Consider the following 22,233-nt stretch of genomic DNA (forward strand, 5'->3'; position numbering starts at 1 on the left):
CCTCAGAGCAGTGATCTTCCAGGAGTTGCTGAGTTACAGAATTAGAGGTGCATCTTTTTTCTTTTTTTTTCCCTGTAGAGATGGGGTTCTCCATGCTGCCCAGGCTGGTCTCGAACTCGTGGGCTCAAGAGATCCTCCCTGCCTCAGCCTTCCAAAGTGCTGGGATTACAGGCAGAGCCACCGCACCCGGCTAGAGGTGCATTTTGATCAAGGGAGTACTTGCCAGTCACTAGCATTCTACATCTTCAGAGATTACAAGTCAACAATAAACCTCTCTGGTTTCAGCACCCGTTGGCCCCTCATTTGCTCCTATTACGGAACCTGTCAGGGTCCATGGTCCTTAACTGCCCATAGCTCCCGCCTGGTCTATTTCCCTCTCAACACTGAAATGAGAGTTTCACATTCCCGTGTCTACACCTTTCCCGTTCCATTTTCCTATATGGAGAAGACAGCAACCCCAAGACATTATCAAGGTACTCCTTGACTCTCTTTTTTATCGCGAGGCTGATCTTGCCTTGCTAACTGAAACTGATCGCTTACTTCTGAAAACAAAATGTACCGAAAACAGAAAAACCTGAGCACTGCTATTGTCACGAGGCTGGCTTGTCACCAGGCATCTCCGGCACCTGCACACTCCATCTGACCACTTGGGAAGCCTCCATCAAAGAGCACAGTCAGTGAACATTAAACAAGAATGTGAATTCAGAAGCGCCAGACAACTGAAGAAAGTGACTAAACAAACTCCAACAGACTTGCACACAGTTGGCCTCCACAGCCACGGGTTCCACCTCTATAGGATCAACCAAGCACAGAATGAAAATACGTGGGGAAAACGTGCATCTGTACTGAACATGTACAGACACACTTTTGTCATCATTGCCTGAACAATAAAGTGTAACAATGATTGAAATGGAATTTACAGGGCATTGGGTATTATTAGCAACCTACAGATGATTTGAAGCCCATCAGAGGATGTTCTCAGGCTACACGCAAGGACTCCGGCGTTTCACGTCAGGGGCTCAGGCATCCTGTGGTGTTGGTATCCTTGGGAGGTCCTAGAACCAGCCCCCATGGATACCCAGGGACGACTACATCTCCAAATTTCCTGGCAGTGCATCATTCACTTCTATATTTATTTAACCCTCCCACAAAAAAAGTCTAGTTAACTGTAGGCAAAGACTGTTGAGATTTTTGTTTGCAATCTGTTTCTCACACTACAAAGCCAAGTGAGGTTTAGTTCAAGCGTCAACAAACACGTCCCACATACTTTCCAAAGAATCCTGTTCGCCTGTAGGAAACCGGGATCCTGTCCTTGGCCTCGATATTCAGCTCATCTTCAGCTGCTCGAAGCTTTTCTTCAAACTTGTCAATATTTGCAACTTGCATTCGGTACATCAAGGCTAGTCGCTGGGGGGTAGAAAAGAGACCGGACCATGAGAGACCCGCAGGGACAGACAGGCAGCAACCCCACGGTTCACAGAGAGCCTGCCTGGAACTCACGCTAACGACAGGCAACCCCACGGTTCACAGAGAGCCTGCCTGGAACTCACGCTAACGACAGGGAGCCTGCCTGGAACTCACGCTAAGGACAGGAAGCATGCCTGGAACTCACGCTAAGGACAGAGCGCCTGCCTGGAACTCACGCTAAGGACAGGAAGCATGCCTGGAACTCACGCTAAGGACAGGGAGCCTGCCTGGAACTCACGCTAACGACAGGGAACCTGCCTGGAACTCACGCTAACGACAGGGAGCCTGCCTGGAACTCACGCTAACGACAGGGAGGCTGCCTGGAACTCACGCTAATGACAGAGCGCCTGCCTGGAACTCACGCTAAGGACAGGGAGCCTGCCTGGAACTCACGCTAAGGACAGGGAGGCTGCCTGGAACTCACGCTAACGACAGCCTCAGCACATTGTGAAGAGGACGCCATTCAGAAACTAGAGGTGATTCCTAACGTACGATGGTTCCACTTACGGTCTTTCCACTTCACAACGACGTGAAAGCAATAGGCAGACTAAGCTCCTTGACCTACGATGGGGCCACCTCCCAGTGAGCCCCTGGGAAGCTGAAAATATCCTAATTCAAGGAGCATCTGTACTTCCAAGTCTGAAAAATTTTAGTTTCCTCAATCACAATTTGAGAAATAAAATTTCAACAGATAGACTTTCTATTTTCCACTCATAGGAAAACTGAGAAATGGAGGGGTGTCCGCATGTTAGCTCACGGCCCCACATCTGATGTGTGCCTCGGACTCAGCTATGCCTGTAGACACGACAGGAGCCTCCCTCAGAGGCCGGCGAGGCTGCAGCACGGGACTGAGGACGGCACAATCAAGACTGTGGCCAAAAACAGATGTTTGAGGAAACCGCGGCCACAGAGGGCTCGTGTTTAACCACAAACCCTGAGACTGTTCATCCCTCACACCAGGACACCGACAGGTCTGTCTCCTCAGCACGTGATTCTCCAAACGCAGTGTTTTCCTAAGTAAACTCCGCACGTTTAGCTCAGGTTTCAGCACGACTGGACGGCAACAGCCCAAAGGGAGGACAAGGACGGACGTGCAGGACTCTCCTGGAGGTTAACTGGGGACTCCAGCAGAGGACAGGGATCGGGGTGGAGGTGGCACCTGCTGCTCCCTCACTCACACCTCAAACTGCTAAGACAGAATTCTGAGCATTTTCTCTGGAAGGCAGCTGTTTTATCAGGTGACTCGTCCAGAACCGAGCATAGTGCTGTAGATTAAAATAACCTCCCAGGCTGAAACAATCAGGCCTCCATCAGAGGATTTACCTGAATGAGCACCACCCTCTGCACTTAGCCATGGTGTGTTTAAAACCAGGTTTCCTGTTCTTAAAACTAGCAAGACAGGGCCGGGCGTGGTGGCTGACGCCTGTCATCAGGCACTTTGGAAGGTCAAGGTGTGAGGATCACTTGAGGCCAGGAGTTCAAGACCAGCCCGGGCAATATAGGAAGACCTCATCTCTCCAAAAAACCCAAAAAATTTAAAAATTAGCCAGGTGTGGTAGTGCACGCCTGCAATTCCAGCTACAGGGTAGGCTGAGGTGGGAGGATCAGCCAAGCCCAGGAGGTCAAGGCTGCAGTGAGCCAACATCACACACTACTGCATCTCAGCCTGGGCAACAGAGGGAGACTGTCTCAAAAGAAAAAAAAAAAAAAAAGAGAGAAGGAAAAAGCGTCCCGAATCCTGCGTAACCCAGCAAAGGGGCAGAAGCTTTGGTGGAGGCCACGGTCATTTCCAGACCCTGGGCTGGGACACACCAACCCCAGACCACTTTCCTAATCACTGGTCCACACACTGTCCAGGGTTAAAATGCTCCAAGCACAGGTTCTAACGCACTCTTGGAATCTAAAGTTACCAGATCTGGCTGGGAATGAAGGCTCACGACTGTAATCCCAGCACTTTGGGAGGTCAAGGTGGGCAGATCACCTGAGGTCAGGAGTTCGAGACCAGCCTGGCCCTACATGGAGAAACCCCGTCTCTACTAAAAGTACAAAAATTAGCCAGGTGTGGTGGTGCACGCCTGTAATCCCAGCTACCCGAGAGGCTAAGGCAGGGAAATCACTTGAACTCGGGAGGCAGATGTTGCAGTGAGTAGAGATCACATCACTGCACTTCAGCCTGGGCAACAGAGTGAGATTGTCCCAAACAAACAAAAAAACTAAAACGAAAAAAAAAACCAAAGACAACCAAATAAATGCAAATCAGTGGGCTGAGGGCCCAGCATGAGAAAGAAGCATGCCCTCAACTACAGGTATCCAAAAGAATGGCAACGGCCTGTGCCCACACCCTCACTCAAAGGCACCCACATCCTCACTCACAGGCACCCACACCCTCGCTCACAGGCACCCACGCCCTCACTCACAGGCACCCACACCCTCACAGGCTGCCAGCCTGCACCCACACCCTCACTCACAGGCACCCACACCCTCGCTCACAGGCACCCACACCCTCGCTCACAGGCACCCACGCCCTCGCTCACAGGCACCCACGCCCTCGCTCACAGGCACCCACGCCCTCGCTCACAGGCACCCACACCCTCACAGGCTGCCAGCCTGCACCCACACCCTCACTCGCAGGCGCCCACACCCTCACTCACAGGCGCCCACACCCTCACAGGTGCCCACACCCTCATTCACAGGCGCCTACACCCTCACTCACAGGCGCCCACATCCTCACTCACAGGCACCCACACCCTCGCAGGCGCCCACATCCTCACTCACAGGCGCTCACACTGTCACTCACAGGCGCCTACACCCTCACTCACAGGCTGCTCACACCCTCACAGGCGCCTACACCCTCACTCACAGGCCACCCACACCCTCACAGGTGCCCACACCCTCACTCACAGGCGCCCACACCCTCACTCACAGGCGCCCACATCCTCACTCACAGGCACCCACACCCTCGCAGGCACCCACATCCTCACTCACAGGCGCTTACACCCTCACTCACACTGTCACTCACAGGCGCCTACACCCTCACTCACAGGCTGCTCACACCCTCACAGGCCGCCCACATCCTCACTCACAGGCGCCCACACCCTCACAGGCGCCCAAACCCTCATTCACAGGCGCCCACACCCTCACTGACAGGTGCCTACACCCTCACAGGCCGCCCACATCCTCACTCACAGGCACCCACACCCTCACTCACAGGCGCCTACACCCTCACAGGCCGCCCACATCCTCACTCACAGGCGCCCACATCCTCACTCACAGGCTGCCAGGATGCACCCACACCCTCACTCACAGGCCGCCCAAACACCACGGCTCCAGGGTGCAGGTAGACTTCCACCATGTCGCTCTCAGGCACCACCTGGACACGCTGCACCTCACCCTTGGCCAGCATCTCATGGACAAAGTCGTTCCAGGAAATGCTGCCTCCACCGGTGCTGAGAGCATTCAGGAGGCTCATGACAACTGCAATGACCAGCAAGGTGCGCAGCCGCTCTCGGTACATCTGGTCGTCCCGCTCACGGCGTCTCCTATCCTCTGAGCCGGCAGAGAAGCAAAGGGGAGAAACACACATGTGAGCGTCAGACAGAGGCGACATCCAGAGCTTCTTCGGGAAAGCTCAACTGGACTGGGAGGGTCAGCATCCTGCACTTTCGCCGATTTTTCCCTGAAGTTATCAGAGACAAAGACTAATGGTGCGCTGTTCGAGGTCACCAACACTTCATTTGCTGAGGTCACTTCAGCGATGAGCCGGAGTGGTTCCCGCCTGAGACAAGAGGAAACCATTTCTAAATCCAAACACTCAGAGCCGGGCCCAACGGTGCACGCCTGTGGTCCCAGCTACTCGGGAGGCTGAGGTGGGAGGTCGAAGTTGCAGTGAGCCATGATTGCGCCACCGCACTCCAGCCTGGGTGACAGAGCAAGACCCTGTCTCAAAAAACAAGCGACCGTGCCAGGCCATCGGAGCCGCCACAGACGCAGCGAGCTCTCCCGCTGCCAAGTGCACGCTCACAATGGCCATGAATCCAGTCGCTTGGAGTCTGACCAAATACTAAATATGAAAACATATACATAAATTATTAAAAACAATTAAAACAAATATCTTTTACCACAACCTGCCTCAAGAACTAATATTTTCCCAATCCCACTGAAGACCCCTGGAAAGGATCTTGGAAGACTCCCTACCAACAACCATTCTGAACTTTTCACTCATCAGAATGAGTAACATTTAACAGAAAGCTGTAGGTTATTTATCACAACATCTGAAAATAGAACTTTGTTTTTGTTTGTTTGTGTTTTGAGACGGACTTTCACTCCTGTCACACATTCTCCTGCCTCAGCCTCCCGAGTAGCTGGGATGACAGGCACCCGCCATCACGCCTGGCTAATTTCTGTATTTTTAGTAGAGACGGGGTTTCATCATGTTGGCCAGGCTGGTCTCACACTCCTGACCTCAGACGATCCGCCCACCTCGGCCTCGCAAAGAGCTGGGACTACAGGTGTGAGCCACCACACCCAGACTGAACACAGAACTTAAAAATATCATCAGATACACTGTTCAGTCTAAAGGCATATACTCCAGACCACTTGGCTCTAGAATTTTCCCAAAGACCAACTCTTTATAAGAAGTATCAGGTAAATTCTTCCACATCACCTTCCTCAGTTATTAACACCCTACTGAAGACAAGGCGGCAGCACACTCAGCTCTCAAGAGGATAGAAAAGACCCTCGGTCCCTGTTTTCGAGACACTGGGATACCTCGAGGGGAGGTGGACAGGTGCACCCCGCAGGCAGCAGGAGACCGACTCAAGTCCAGCCTGGGGCCAGCGCAGAGATCTGGAGCAGCAGGCGCTCACTCACCCTTCATGGGGGCCTGCAAGGAGGCGTGGCAAACAGCGCCATGCAGGGAAGCCAGAGAGATGCCACTGAGGAGGGCATGGTGGGGAAAAGGACAGCCAGGATGGCCACTGGGCAACGTGCCTGCAGGGGTCACTTCCCACAGCCCAGGGCCCAGGTGGGAAGCAGTCCCGCAGCCAGGCGGGCTCCCAGCAGTGACCACCCCAGGCCAAGCCAGTCTTCCTTCAACCCCCCAGGCAGGTAAGTCTCTCCTCCAGCTCTGGGGAGGGTGTGGGTGACGCGTTTTCTCTACGGTGCTTTCCTACAGGATCTCACTCATCCACGGACCCAGGTCTCTACAGCCTGCGGCACCTCTGCTTTACACCAGGAGCAGGAGCGCTGCCTGGCGAGGCCAGCGACAGACCTGTGCCGTCACCCGTGCACAGCCAGTGTCTACGGCAAACCTCTCCATGGGGAGCTCCCCGCAAGACAGGTCCAAATCTCTCAAACCAAAGCTTCAACTGGTTACCAGTACTCCTAGCTGTCTGTGCACAAGGAACTCGACCTCATTACACGCACCTGCTCAGCGCAAGAGCCGAGACCCAGACACAGGCAGGGCTGGGACAAGGACACAAAGGCGAGTCCGAGGGCCAAACCCTCAGATGGGAAGCCCACTCGGTCTCATCATCTCCAAAACACCTGCACCTGTGGACACAGCGCCACGGACCCAGCAGCGGGGACGACACCATCTCCAAAATACCTGCACCTGTGGACACAGCGCCACGGACCCAGCAGCGGGGACAAGAGGTTCACATGTGCTTGAGATTCACAGTTCTGTTCCTCCTGCACTGTCTGGGGACTCCATGCTGGCATTAAAGCCAGGCCTGGGCACGTCCCATGTACCACCTTTCTTTTCAACCATCATTGCAGATGAATTCAAACAATTTTTCAATCAGCTTAAAAACACAAAATGCAACCTACTGAAAAGGTTTGGCAAAATAATTGCTTTGAAAATATGAAGGTAGGCCGGGCGCGGTGGCTCAAGCCTGTAATCCCAGCACTTTGGGAGGCCGAGGCGGGCGGATCACGAGGTCAGGAGATCAAGACCATCCTGGCTAACATGGTGAAACCCCGTCTCTACTAAAAATACAAAAAACTAGCCGGGCGTGGTGGCGGGCGCCTGTAGTCCCAGCTACTCGGAGGCTGAGGCAGGAGAATGGCCTGAACCTGGGAGGCGGAGCTTGCAGTGAGCCGAGATCGCGCCACTGCACTCCAGCCTGGGTGACACAGCGCGAGACTCCGTCTCAAAAAAAAAAAAAAAAAAAAAAAAAAAAGAAAATATGAAGGTATATTTTAGATATCACTGTGTCTTGTTACAATCGATTCTAATTGTGCATCTAACACCTCAAGCTCCTACTCACAAAGGCAATTACGTAAAGCCCACTGCTTATTTCAGAGAGCAAATTTTGTATTTTATTACTCTCTCTATATATTTTTGAGACAGTCTCTCTCTTTAGCCCAGGCTGGAGTGCAGTGGCACGATCCTGACCTTGGCTCACTGCAAGCTCCGCCTCCCAGGTTCACGCCATTCTCCTGCCTCAGCCTCCTGAGTAGCTGGGACTACAGGAGCCCACCACCTTGCCCAGCTAATTTTTGTATTTTTAGTAGAGATGGGGTTTCACCGTGGTCTCGATCTCCTGACGTCGTGATACGCCCGCCTCGGCCTCCCAAAGTGCTGGGATTAGAAGCATGAGCCACCGCTCCCGGCCTGTATTTTATTACTATTATTATTATTATTATTATTATTATTTTTGAGACAGAGTCTTGCTCTGTCACCCAGGCTGGAGTGCAGTGGTGTGATTTCAGCTCACTGCAAGCTCCGCCTCCCGGGTTCACGCCATTCTCCTGCCTCAGCCTCCCGAGTAGCTGGGACTACAGGCGCCCGCCACTACGCCCTGCTAATTTTTTGTATTATTTTAGTAGAGATGGGGTTTCACCGTGTTAGCCAGGATGGTCTTGAACTCCTGACCTTGTGATCCACTCGCCTCGTCCTCCCAAAGTGCTGGGATTACAGGCATGAGCCACCATGCCCAGCCTATTATTATTATTGAGATGGATTCTCGCTCTCGCCCAGGCTGGAGTGCAGTAGTGTGATCTCAGCTCACTGCAAGCTCTGCCTCCAGGGTTCATGTCATTCTCCTGCCTCAGCCTCCACCATGCCTGGCTAATTTTTTGTACTTTTAGTAGAGACGGGATTTCACCGTGTTAGCCAGGATGGTCCCAATCTCCTGACCTCGTGATTCACCTGCTGGGATTACAGGTGTGAGCCCCCGCGCCCGGCCTCAGAGAGCAAATTTATGTTCTCAGAGTGTCTAATTATTAGAAACTATCTACTTCCAATACTTAATTACCAATTGTGTTTTCTACTAGAAACACGGGGCGCCCTGGGAAACTGTGAGAAACACTTCCCAGCAGCTCCTCTAGCTGCCCCGGAAGGATGATCCGGAATCACGACCAGCCACGCTCCTTCAGAAGCTCTATGATCATGTCAACAGTGTCCCATTTTCTTCTCTTTTTTATTTTTGAGATGGGGTCTGTCACCCAGGCTGGACAGCGGTGGTGCACTGCAGGAGAAACCCACAGGGCTCCATGAGCATACCTGGGCTCACTGCAGCCTCGACCTCCTGGGCTCAAGTGATCCTCCGACCTCAGCCTCCCGAGTAGCTGGGACTACAGATGCCCGCCACCGCGCCTGGCTAATTTTTTAAATTTTAGTAGAAGATGAGGTCTCACACTGTTGCCCAAGCTGGTCTCAAACGACTGAGCTCAGGTGATCCTCCCACCTCGGCCTCCCAAACTGCTGGGATTATAGGTGTGAGCCACCGCACCCGGCCAGAGAATTTCCAATAAAAGTAAAATGACAGCTTGGATTTGGTCGACAGTAAACACTTCTGCTTTCATCACAAACATGTAGCCCTTCTCCAGAGAGGGTCAGCCAGGCGTATGTTAATCCACAGGTGTGTGACACAGGCTGGCTCTTAGTCCTGCTGCAGCAGGGAGCAGGATCTGCTCAACAAGACTCTGAGGCCACAAAGCCCTCAGGAGAGCCTAGCCCCATCATGACACCTTTTTCTGAAGCTCCTTAGGTTCCAATCGTTTCGCTGTTCAGCGAGTCCTCTCTGGCCTCCGTGGACTCCTCAGTGGCAGGAAGGAGGCCAACCGAGCACCCAGAACACAGGAGCACAGAGAACCCTCTTCCAGCCACAAGCGAAGGCAACGCAGGGAAAATCCACATGCTCCATGAGCACATACAGGCGGATGCCTCGAGAGCCAGGCCAAGGAAGGTCTGCAAACAGGCCTTGCTCACGTTCTAGGGTGGTGTAAACCAGCACAACCCTCTCTGGTAACTGCCTGGCAGGATGTATCAAGTGCCGTACATAGTATTTAGTTTCTTTAATTCAAAAATCCTACTTCTGAAACTTTAAGGAAATGAACCTTAAGAAATTTGGGGCAGGCGTGGTGGCTCACGCCTGTCATCCCAGCACTGTGGGAGTCGAGACAGGTGGATCCCTTGGCACAGCGGCTCATGCCTGTCATCCCAGCACCGTGGGAGTCGACACCAGTGGATCACTTGAATCCAGGAGTTAGAAACCAGCAGGGCAACATGGCGAAAACCCATCTCTACAGGGAAACAAACAAACAAACAAAAGAAAACAACTTAGCTGGGGCTGTCACCCCAGCACTTTGGGAGGCTGAGGTGGGTGGATCACCTGAGGTCAGGAGTTCAACACCAGCCTGGCCAACATGGTGAAACCCCATCTCTACTAAAACTACAAAAATTAGCCAGGCGTGGTGGCACATGACCGCAAGCCCAGCTACTAGGGAGGCTGAGGCAGGAGAAGTGCTTAAACCTGGCGGGCGGAGGCTGCAGTGAGCTGAGATTGTGCCACTTCACTCCAGCCTGGGCAACAAAGAGTGAAACTCCATCTCGAAACAAACAAACAAAAGCACTCTAGGCATAAAGGCCCTTCCTCTGCCTGGAAGGCCCCTGCCTCCTTCCCATGAAGTCCTCAACTTCTGTCCAGCCCAAACCTCCAACACGTCCCTTCCACTGAGCTGCCTGACGCACCTCTTCCTGCCACGCCGCCAGTGTTGTGGCCATTTGTGCCTGCGCAGCCAGCACCGCAGGCACCTTCCTCCTGCGTGCTTCCCGGACGGTTATTCAGGACGCTCAGATGAGCTGCCAGCTCACAGAGAACGGGGGGTGTGACCTCAGCACCTGCTGCCTATGTTCCTGAGACAGTGCCGCCGCCAAGGCGCTCAAGAAACGCACATGCCTCCTGAGCCTCATGCACACCTCCTGGACGGCGGCCTTCAGGACGACTGGCAAGTTTTGTTGCCAAAATCCCTCTTCGAGGAAAAAAAAGTCAATTGTTGACAATTAGATATTATGATCACATGACTCATCTCAATCAGTCATCTAAAAACAAACAGCTGATAGCCGGGCGCGGTGGCTCACACCTGTAATCCCAGCACTTTGGGAGGCTGAGACGGGCAGAGCATGAGGTCAGCAGATCGAGACCATCCTGGCTAACACAGTGAAACCTCGTCTCTACTAAAAATACAAAAAAAATTAGCCGGGCGTGGTGGTGGGCATCTGTGGTCCCAGCTCTCAGGAGGCTGAGGCAGGAGAATGGCATGAACCCGAGAGGCGGAGCTTGCAGTGAGCCCAGATCGCGCCACTGCACTCCAGCCTGGGCGACAGAGCAAGACTCTACATCCAAAAAAAAAAAAAAAAAAAAAAAGGCTGATACTACTGAGTCCCAAGTAAGCAGCCACAGGGGCCACACCAGGCTTATCCCACTCCGAAACCGCCCCTGAAGGCAGCAGCCCCAAGTGCCACACCTGACCTGATAGATGAGAGCCCTCCGGGGCAGGGGCTCCACCTTGAGGCATTCACACTGCACAGGAAAGGGGGCGTTTTCCACAAGCAGCTCTGTGAAAATGTTAGGAACTGCTGCCGGCACGGTGGCTCACGCCTGTAACCCCAGCACTTTGGGAGGCTACGGCGGGTGGGTTACCTGAGGTCAGGAGTCCGAGACCAGCCTGACCAACATGGAGAAACCCCATCTTTACTAAAAATACAAAAAAAATCAACCAGGTGTGGTGACGCATGCCTGTAATTACTCGGGAGGCTGACGCAGGAGAATCGCTTGAACCCAGAAAGCAGACGTTGTGGTGAGCCAAGATCACGCCATTGCACTCCAGGCTGGGCAACAAGAGCGAAACTCCGTCTCAAAAAAAGAAAACAAAAAAATGTTAGCAACCACTTTTTTTCTAGTTAAATATCTGACCGTGAAGTAATTGTAGTTTCACATGAAGTTGTAAGAAATGGCACAGAGCCGGGCGCGGTGGCTCAAGCCTGTAATCCCAGCACTTTGGGAGGCCGAGATGGGCGGATCACGAGGTCAGGAGATCGAGACCATCCTGGCTAACACGGTGAAACCCCGTCTCTACTAAGAAATACAAAAAATAGCCGGGCGAGGTGGCGGGCGCCTGTAGTCCCAGCTACTCAGGAGGCTGAGGCCGGAGAATGGCGTGAACCCGGGAGGCGGAGCTTGCAGTGAGCTGAGATCCAGCCACTGCACTCCAGCCTGGGCTACAGAGCGAGACTCCGTCTCAAAAAAAAAAAAAGAAAAAAAAAGAAAAAAAAAAAGAAATGGCACAGAGCAGGCTGGGCACGGTGGCTCACGCCTGTAATCCCAGCACTTTGGGAGGGCCAAGGCGGGCAGATCACAAGGTCAGGAGTTCGAGAGCAGCCTGGCCAACATGGTGAAACCCCATCTCTACTAAAAGCAAACAAAATTAGCTGAGTGTGGTGGTGCGTACCTGTAATCCCAGCTCTTCAGGAGGCTGAGGCAGAAGAATTGCTTGAACCCAGGAGGTGGAGGTTGCAGTGAGCAGAGATCGAGCCACTGCACTCCAGCCTGGGTGACAGGGAGACCCCGTCTCAAAAAAAAAAAAGAAAGAAAGAAATAAGAAAGAAATGACACAGAGCAGTACCTTGTCCACCTGCTCCCAGTGGTTCCATCTTGCAAAACTATGAACAGCATCACAGCTGGGCTCTCCCACCACGACAGTCCGCCAAGCTCCCTGGGGTCGTCCCGTGACACACGCGCAGTGTGCATGCTTATGTGCTCACCACAGCCCAGGCAGGCAACAGTCCAACCACAGGCTCCCTTGGGCTGTCTCCCTCCCCATCCTTAGCTCCTAGCAACCACGAATCTATGTTCCATCTCTTTAATTTTTGTCTTTAGAGAATGCTCTATAAAAAACTGAAAACCATATGGAATGTGATCTTTCGGGTCTGCCTTTTTTCACTCAGCATAATTCCTTCCAGATTCACCCGCATTATCAGTGAGTGGTATTCCAAGCAACTACTTTTCTACTTTTTGGGTAACCACTACTTACAATCATTCTGCACAGCTGGCAAAGCTGTTTCTAAGCCACATTCAGTATGGTTCTTTCATTTAAGGAGGTGGCAAAAGAATCTTCACGTGAACAGACGCGATGCAGTTCAGCATCCGACCATGATGAAGGCCTGTCCAAGGGCCGGAACTGTGCATGTCTGATGTGCTGTGCGTGTCTGATGTAGTCAACAGTCCCGAAAACCCACACAAACCAACTAACCACAGCAGAAGGCCCAGGGGAAACCCAGAATAGGTTCTCACAAGAAAGATTATTTGGCTCAGTAAACAATTATCCTCTAATGCAAATTTAACAGACATTATTTTCTCAAAGCAAACCACAGTTCAACCCAAAATAGAATAAACGTAAGACAATCACTTGGCCAGGCAAGGTGGCTCACACCCGTCATCCTAGCACTTTGGGAGGCCGAGGCAGGCAGATCACGAGGTCAGGGAGATCGAGACCATCCTGGCTAACACGGTGAAACCCTGTCTCTACTAAAAATACAAAAAATTAGCCGGGCATGGTTGCGGGCGCCTGTAGTCCCAGTTACTTGGGAGGCTGAGGCAGGAGAATTGCTTGAACCCGGGAGGCAGAGGCTGCATTCAGCCAAGATCGTACCATTGCACTCTAGCCTGGGCAACAGAGTGAGACTCTGGCAAAAAAAAAAAAAAAAAAAAAAGGTCAAAGGACACACTTTATTGAAATGCTGAAGAATACAGGGGAAGAGCCCTGAAATCAATTCAAAACAATTTCGTATGAAGATTCAGAAGTCTTTTAAAAGATAGTTCTGAGTGGCTGTAGGCACTGACACTTACTGTAAAACCAACAGTATGCTGAAGATGAGCCTAAAGCCAGAAACACCTAAACTGAATCCACCTGAGAACACTGGTGTCCCTTCCCGCAGTTATGACCTCCCCTCGAGAGACCAGCAGGGAGAGTCAGAGCTCCTCTCGCACAGAGTAAAGCTGTCCCTGGCCTTGGCAAATGCAGTGTCTCACCCAAAATCAACTAACCAGGACACCACTCCTGAAACAAACTCCTGCTAAACTCGAATTCACAATAATCATCCCATCATCCAGTAGCCGAACCATCATTTCCACATCCTGAAAGCTTTCCTGAAAATCAACATGGGAAAATAAAAGTCTGTATGACAGTTCCTCACTCTCTTCAAAGGTCAGGTGTCTTTCTAGAAAGATGAGCTCTGCTGCGCAGGGCGTCCATCTGCCAACGCTGATTTCCAGCGAGAGGCCTCAAGGATCCAAAAGCAAAGCATTCCTGAAGCTGACTTCCACCCTGACGCCCCTTGGAGCTGTGAATCTGAAGCTGGGCCTCCAACTCCCGGGCTCAAGTGATCCTCCTACCTCCTGAGTAGCTACGACTACAAGTGCACACACCACCATGCCTGGCCAATTATATTTTTTTCCTTTTTGTGTAGATAGGGTCTTTTTAAATTTAAATTTTCTTTTTTTTTTTTTTTTTTTTGAAACGGAGTTTTGCTCTTGTTGCTCAGGCTGGAGTGCAGTGGTGTGATCTCGGCTCACAGCAACCTCCACCTCCTGGGTTCAAGCAATTCTCCTGCCTCAGCTTCCCGAGTAGCTGGGATTACAGGCGTGCGCTATCATGCCCGGCTAATTTTGTATTTTTAGTAGAAATGGGGTTTCGCCATGTTGGCCACGCTGCAGGTGATCCGCCCGCCTCAGCCTCCCAAAGTGCTGGGATTACAGGTATGAGTCACCGCACCCGACCTTTTATTTTAATTTTTAGTGAGATAGGGTCTCGCTATGTGGCATAGGACTCAAGTGATCCTTCCACCTGGGCCTCCCAAAGCGTTTCGATTACAGGTGTGAGCCGCTGTACCCAGCCCATCTCCCCACTTTCCAGACTGGTTTCACCTTGCTCAGAGGAGAACAGAGACGTGAAGACGGCCAGAGGGAGTCACTGACTGAAGAATATTAGATGAATGTACCTTCATCCTCTTCAGGAGCCTTTCCCTTCGACTTATCCTTCTCCTTATTCTTCTGCTTCATCCTCGAGGTGTTAAAATAGAAAGTACCACCTATAAGAAACAGAGAAAGGATTTAACAATTGAGGTTTGCAACCACAGGGGAGGCATACAGGAGAACAGTGTACTCCTAAATAAACAAAGCAAACCAGAAACCATCTGAAAAACCTACTTATATCCATAAGATTTATAAATTTGAAATAAAGTATTTCCCATATCACTTAGTCCAGTATTTAATAATTACAGAATAATAAACTATTTTAACTTATGAAGTTGAATATCTTTGCTATTTAAATTGCTAATGAGAGGGAACAAAAAGTAGTTATGAACACAAATTTGTGAAAATATCACAAATCCCTTTAATAGATGAAGTTGCTTTAAAATAACTTAAAACAGGTCAGGCGCAGGACCTCACGCCTGTCATCCCAGCACTTTAGGAGGCCGAGGCAGGTGGATCACGAGGTCAGGAGTTCAAGACCAGCCTTGCCAAGAGGGTGAAACCCTGTCTCTACTAAAAATACAAAAATTAGCCGGACATGCTGGCAGGCGCCTGTAATCCCAGCTATTCCTGAGGCTGAGGCAGAATTGCTTAAACCTGGGAGGTGGAGGTTGCAGTGAGCTGAGATCGCACCACTGCACTCCAGCCTGGGTTACAGAGCAAGACTCTCACTCACAAGTGGCTTCCAGAGAGGTGGCAACAGCAACAGCCCAGCCACCACCAAGAGGGGTTGGTACGACACTCCTCGCCCAAAATCTGAACAATCAGCGTTTACAAATGGAGGAGGCCAGGCGCAGTGGCTCACGCCTGTAATCCCAGCACTTTGGGAGGCCAATGGAGGAGGATGGCTTGAGCCCAGGAATTCAAGACCAGCCACGGCAACATGGGCAAAATCTCATCTCTTAAAAAACAACGATAACAAATGTAGCTGTACATAGTGACATATGCCTGACCTCCCAGCTACTCAGGAGGTTGAGGTGGGAGGAGCACCTTCGCCCAGGAGGTTGAGGCTGCAGTAAGTAGAGACTGTGCCTGGGCAACAGGGCAAGACCCTGTCTCAAAGAATAACAAAAATAGGGAGAGTTTCACAACCATGACCTGAAATGTAACTTTCTTCACAAAGACATGAACGGGTTCACCAATGAAACGACCCTGGTTGCCACTTGCACGTAACCTCAGGTGTTGAGAGGGCTGAAGCGTGTGCTTCCTGTTTACAGCCACGGGCACCCATGGGCTGACATTAAACACTGACAGCAGATGGGCAGGTTGCTGACGCACAGCCAGTCAATGGGCACAGCACTCTCCCTACCCATGTGTTGGCACAAGGCTGTTTAATGTCAGGAGTAGAAATATTTTACTTTTTCCCTGCTCCAACCCCATTAAGGGGAGCGAGAAATAAAGGTGAGAGGCGTCGATCCTTCAGGTTCTTTAACCTGAAGTCAAGGGAGACCAAAGAATGTCACGAGGTTTCATTAAAGATTTGTTGAAGAGCAAATTATTTGCAGGGTACTTTTAGTGACTGTGTGGATATAAAACGTCTGAAGCCACTTTGTAAATCCTTAGTAAACATTCTTGCAGCTGACTAAGTAACATGAAAAACCTTTCCCACGCAGCCCAGTTACTGGAATACAGCAGAATTTTCTTAAAACAAGGACAACTTGGCCAGGTACCGTGGCTCACGCCTGTAATCGCAACACTTTGGGAGGCCAAGGAAGGCTGACCGCTTGAGTCCAGGAGTTCAAGACCAGCCTGGGAAACGTGGCAAACTCCCATCTCTACAAAAAAAATACCCCCAAAAAATTAGCTAGGCGCTGTGGTGTGTGCCTGGAGTCCCAGCTCTAGGGAAGGCTGAGGTGGGGGGATCACTCGAACCCTAGAGGTCAAGGCTCTACAACTGCGGGTTAAGGAAGTAAAGAGGCCCCTTTGGGCCTGGACAACAGAGTGAGACCTCATCTCTACAAAAGATAATTAGCCGAGTGTGACGGTACACGCCTGTAGTGCTAGCTACTGCAGAAGCAAAGCGGGGAAGATCATTCGCGCCCAGGAGTTCTAGGCTGTAGTGAGCTCTGATCACACCACTGCACTCCAACCTGTGCAACAAGGTGAGATTCCGTCTCTAAAATAAAATAATTAAAAAAAAGAAAACAATCTCTGCTTGTCGCTTCTGTATTTTTTTGTTTAGAAACAGAGTCTCACTCCGTCACCCAGGCTGGAGTGCAGTGGCGCGATCTCGGTTCATCTCACTCCGTCACCCAGGCTGGAGTGCAGCGGCAGCCTCAGCCTTGAACTCCTGGGCTCAAGCGAAACTCTGGCCTCAGCCTCCCAAGCAGCTGAGGCTATAGGCATGCACTGTCATGCTCAGCTGCTTCTTTCAACAGATACTTACCTAAAAGTTGCCAGAGTCTGACTGGATTCTGAACTAAATGTTGTTTCAACAACAATCCGTTGATCCCTTCAAAGGTAGAGGTGAGCAGTCTCAACTGTAAGCTCTGAAAAAAACCCAACACTGGACGTCACACTAACATTAGAGATTAGCAAAGCAATGCAGACTAAACATCGGTTTTAAAAGTTCAAATAGATATTTGTAGTAACTACATTGCCCTGAAATATGAAATAATAGTCTGAGCAATATTTCAAAACTTTAAGTAACATCAAAATGTCAAAAGCAAGTAAAGAGGTTAAAACACAGTAATTGGCCAGGCGTGGTGGCTCACGTCTGTAATCCCAGCACTGTGGAAGGCCCAGGTAGGTGGATCACCTGAGGTCAGGAGTTCGAGACCAGCCTGGCCAACATAGTGAATCCCCATCTCTAGTAAACACACAAAAATTAGCCGGGCGTGGTGGTGCACGCCTGTAATCTCAGCTACTCGGGAAGCTGAGGCAGGAGAATCACTTGAGCCCGGGAGGTGGAGGCTGCAGTGACCCGAGATAGCGCACTTCAGCCTGGGCGACAAAGGGAGACTCTGTCTCAAAATACAAACAAATGAACAAACAAAAAATCACGATAGTGGCCAGGCTCGGTGGCTCATGTCTGTAATCCCAGCACTTTGGGAGGCTGAGGTGGGAGGATCACTTGGGCCCAGGAGGCAGAGGCTTCAGTGAGCCATGACCAGGCCACTGCACTCCAGCCTGGGCGACACAGCGAGACTCTGTCTTCAAAAACAAACAAACAAACAAACAAACAAACAACACGGAAGAAAGAAAACGAAACACACAAGTGCACTGGTTGCTATCCCACGGCCTGAAGCTTCTGCAGGGGAAAGGGAGCAGCACAGCTCTCCAAAGGCCCACAGTGGCTGCCCAGACCCGGGGCTCCTGCTGTCACCAGAAAGTGGCTCTTTGTAGCACATTTCCAGGTACTAAACCAGTTAACAAGTATATACTTTCAGCGTTCTCCTTTCAAAATAAACATTTTCGCATTTAGATGTGTTTTATGGCCGGGCACAGTGGCTCACGCCCTGTAATCTCAGCACTTTGTGAGGCCGAGGCGGGCGGATCACAAGGTCAAGAGATCGAGACCATCCTGGTCAACATGGTGAAACCCCGTCTCTACTAAAAATACAAAAATTAGCTGGGTGTGGTGGAGCGCACCTGTAATCCCAGCTACTCGGGCGGCTAAGGCAGGAGAACTGCTTGAATGCAGGAGGCGGAGGCTGCAGTGAGTCAAGATCGCACCACTGCACTCCAGCCTGGAGACAGATGGAGATCTCTGTCTCAAAAATAACCTAATAAACAACAACCTAAAAGGTATGGGCTAAGTTCCTAGGTGAGGGCTAAGAGAAGAAAACATCGACCCAAAAGCTCAAGGACACAGGGTCTGGTTTTCGGGAGGAGATGCTATCCTATCCTCAGCAGAACCTGAAACAAGACCTCTCCACAGGCGGTGCTCAATGACTTTCTATCAATAACGTGCCAAGCTACATTACAACAGCAACATGCAGCCACAGGGCATTTTGCGCACACAGAAACGTTCTGGGCCCCCAACTCGGCAGTGACCACCCTAACTGGAAGGCGCTGGAATTCCTGGTGATGGAATCGATCCACAGGCGCGGACTGTAAATTATCGCTCCGCTCCGCCGGAAACCGTTACAGGATTCCACTTTAAAACGCCACAGGGGGCCGGGCGCGGTGGCTCAAACCTGTCATCCCAGCACTTTGGGAGGCCGAGACGGGCGGATCCCGAGGTCAGGAGATCGAGACCATCCTGGCTAACACGGTGAAACCCCGTCTCTACCAAAAATACAAAAAACTAGCCGGGCGAGGTGGCGGCGCCTGTAGTCCCAGCTACTCGGGAGGCTGAGGCAGGAGAATGGCGTGAACCCGGGAGGCGGAGCTTGCAGTGAGCTGAGATCGCGCCACTGCACTCCAGCCTGGGCGACAGAGCGAGACTTCGTCTGAAAAGAAAAACCAAAAACCAAAAAAAAACCGCCACAGGAAGACAGGTAGAGAACATCCACACATAACTAAAGGGTTAGGAAACCGCACGCCGAGGACTGCGCGGATCCCAGACCCGCCTCTTCCCGGCCCGCCCAGCGCCCACGCTCCCGGGCCCCAACAGTCGCTCCGCGCCGAGGTCCGCAGCTGGAGGATCCGCGGGCCCACAGGCGTAGGCTCCCACACCGCAGGGGCCAGGCGGCCTCCGACCCGCCCCGCCGGGCGCCGCCGTACAGAGCAGAGCGGGGCGGGAGGTGGGGCCCGGACGCCGCGGGGATTTACCTGCAGGGCTCGGCCTCCAGCCTCGGCGAGGTCCCCCGGAGGCCGGCTGGCCAAGTACGGCCGCCCCCTCCAGGACCCAGCGGGGAACCCTGGACTCCAGCCCGCGCCTGGGCCCCACAGCCGCCCAGGACCCGGGCCTGGACCCCGGCGGAGGGCGCGGAGCAGCAGCAGCAGCACGGCCATGTTGGCCTGAAAGCCACGCCTGCGCGGTCCGCGGGGCGCCACGGGGCGCCTGCGCGGCGGGGGTGGGCGGGGCCTGACTGGGCGCCTGCGCGGTCCTCACGGTTCCGCCCCGCCGCACCCCCGGGCCCGAGCCCGCGTCCCTTGCGGCTGCCTGAGGCCCCGGTACGGGGGCGCGCGTCTGCGAGGAGGCCGCGGGTCCCCTGGGTTTTTTTTCTGGACGCCGGCCTTGTATTTCCGGGACCCTGCGGGTGAATAACCGGCCGGGTCGTGGCTGCGTGGTCGCGCTCCGCCCGCGCCGAGGGGCCTCCCGCCCGGGCAGCCTCCGTCACCCGCAGGGCTCGGTTACAGGCGAGGGCGGACGGCGCGGGCCGGAATCCCGCCTGCGAGGAGAGGCCCGCGCTGAGGAGGGCGGCGCGGGAGGCCTCGGGTCGGGAGGGCCCCTGCGGGGCTGAGGAGCACAGGAAGGGGGCGGTTTTCCTGCGTCTTGAGCCTCCCGAGGACGAGGACTGGAGTTGCAGCCGCCGCAGGAAGGGCAGCCCCGGAGGAGGAAGGTCGGGAGGCGGGGAGCGCGCGGCGCGGCCTGGCAGGCGTCTGCAGAGCTCTGACTTCGCAGCGCGCCGTCCTGTCCCCTCGGACTGACTCACCGCGGAGGCGCTTCGGGCCTCGGTCCTGCCCCGGGCGTTGCGAGAGCCCATCGTGGGAAGCCGGGAAGAGGCGCTGTTCTCCTCGGGGTCTGCACTCCGGGCCCGGGCAGGGTCCCTCGTGGGCTCCTCCACCACCCCCACCCCTTCCTCCGTCCGCCTTAGGTCTAGAGCTGACGCCAAGAACTGGAAAGCTCGTTGAGTAGGAAAGGCAAAGACTAGACGGTCTGTCACAGAGGTAGCGTGAGGGTGACCGATTTATTTTTATGCTTTTCTGTATTCCCCAAATTCGTAACAATGAATGCTGAGAACGACAGCCAGCATCACCGAGTGCCTAGCTCCGTGCCGAACACCCATGTCATACAACCCTATGCAGCAAATACCTCTATTTTACACGGAAGGAAACGGATTCAGAAGCATTGGAAGTAACCTGCCCAGGATCACAGCTCTGAAGTTAAGGCAGAATTTCGGGGCCGGTCTGGTTGGTTTCTGGACCTGCCCTCACTCCACCGCTACAGACGAGATTGCAAAGCCTGTAGGCTGCGTGTAATCCTCCCTCTTCTGCAGCCCCGAAACGCTCAGGAAAGTGTTTTCAGTATCGTGGTTATCCGCCCTCAGCACTCCAGTGGGCCGGGTGCCTCTGCAGAGGTGCTCGTGGCTGGGGAGGGCCTCCCCCCAGACCCAGGGCTAACACTGATTTTCACAACTGAACCGCTTTTCCTTTTGCTTCTTATTGTACAGTCTGCCTTCGCAATGAATCCAACCTTGCCATTTCCTCTTCCACTATTTTTTTCTTTCCCCTATTTAAAGACACCAGGTGGGCCGGGCGCGGTTCCAGACTCCGTCTCAAAAAAGAAAAAAAAAGACATCAGGTGGACTTGGTCAGAGGGCTATAACATCGTCCTGCTGTCACCCTCTCTCCAGTCTTGTCCCATGACCAACCTAACCAAACTTCCAAAAGAGTTTTTTGTGTCCAAGAAGTGACCGAGCTCCACAACCCCTTATGCCTGTGCGTTCAGAGGATTTGTGACTTTTTTTTTGAGGTGGAGGCTGGCTCTGTCGCCCAGGCTGGAGTGCAGTGGCGCGATCTCAGCTCACTGCAAGCTGCGCCTCCTGGGTTCGCACCATTCTCCTGCCTCAGCCTCTTGAGTAGCTGGGTCTACAGGCCCCCGCCACCAAGCCCGGCTAATTTTTTCTATTTTTAGTACAAACGGGGTTTCATAGTGTTAACCAATATGGTCTCGATCTCCTGACCCCGTGATCTGCCCGCCTCGGCCTCCGAAAGTGCTGGGATGACAGGTGTGAGCCACTGCGCCCAGCCGAGGATTTGTGACTCAAAGTCCACACATTTGGATGTGTTTGGGAAGAGTTTTAAGATGTAGTCCTATTAATATTGTCTGAGATAATTTAAAATTGTTTCCTGGCAATTCATCAGAAGCAGTGTGGGGTGTTGGCAAGAGGCCTCCTCTGGGAAAAGAACACTGGGTTCTGTCCTTCTCGGCCTATGACCTTAAGCAAGTTGTTAACTTCCCCAAGCCTCAATCTTCTCAGCAGTAAAATGGGGATGATAATTATTTGCAAAGCAAGGCTATTATCAGCCTTGGGTTTCCCACAGGGTGGTTATAAAGATAAAATGCAATAAATGTGTGTGAGGGCAATTGATGAGCCAGGAAGCCTTGGCATCCAGAGTTATGACTAGGATGTCATGGGAAATGAGGGTATGGGAACAGAGTATTGATGCATTTATTCAAACTCATCTGTTCAACAACCGTGCTTTGAAGGCTGGCTGCGTCCCAGGCCCTACAGGTGAACCGTGACTCTCACTCTCAGCCCCGGCTGTAGTGGCAGGCAGCAGAGGCTCATGTGGCCTCAAGCAATAGGGGTTTTGTTTAAGGATCCGGGTGCCCCAT

At 52.6% G+C, this 22,233-nt stretch overlaps 1 protein-coding gene across 9 annotated transcripts in view; it reads right to left on the reverse strand.

The window, feature by feature from the left end:
• SPG7 (SPG7 matrix AAA peptidase subunit, paraplegin) overlaps positions 1-21,424 on the reverse strand; it is a 50,726-nt gene extending 29,302 nt beyond the window's left edge. For 2 of the 9 annotated variants that reach the window (XR_002519363.2, XM_009197072.4), the window contains exons 1-5: positions 19,500-21,418; positions 17,170-17,272; positions 14,750-14,839; positions 4,772-5,013; positions 1,268-1,407 (exon numbers count right to left, since the gene is read on the reverse strand). Coding sequence is in view for 6 of the 9 variants with exons in the window: in XM_009197072.4 (XP_009195336.2) it covers positions 1,268-1,407; positions 4,772-5,013; positions 14,750-14,839; positions 17,170-17,272; positions 19,500-19,682 (758 nt within the window). In the remaining 3 variants the exon portion in view is untranslated. Of the gene's footprint in view, positions 1-1,267; positions 1,408-4,771; positions 5,014-14,749; positions 14,846-17,169; positions 17,273-19,499 lie in introns of those variants that run through there. The other 7 variants (XR_002519365.2, XM_021932302.2, XR_002519364.2 and 4 more) reach the window with 6 other exon arrangements.
• Positions 21,425-22,233: the final 809 nt, after the last annotated feature.

This window comes from Papio anubis, chromosome 18 (genome assembly GCF_008728515.1).
Source record: "Papio anubis isolate 15944 chromosome 18, Panubis1.0, whole genome shotgun sequence".
In the NCBI taxonomy this organism is placed as follows: Eukaryota; Metazoa; Chordata; class Mammalia; order Primates; family Cercopithecidae; genus Papio; species Papio anubis.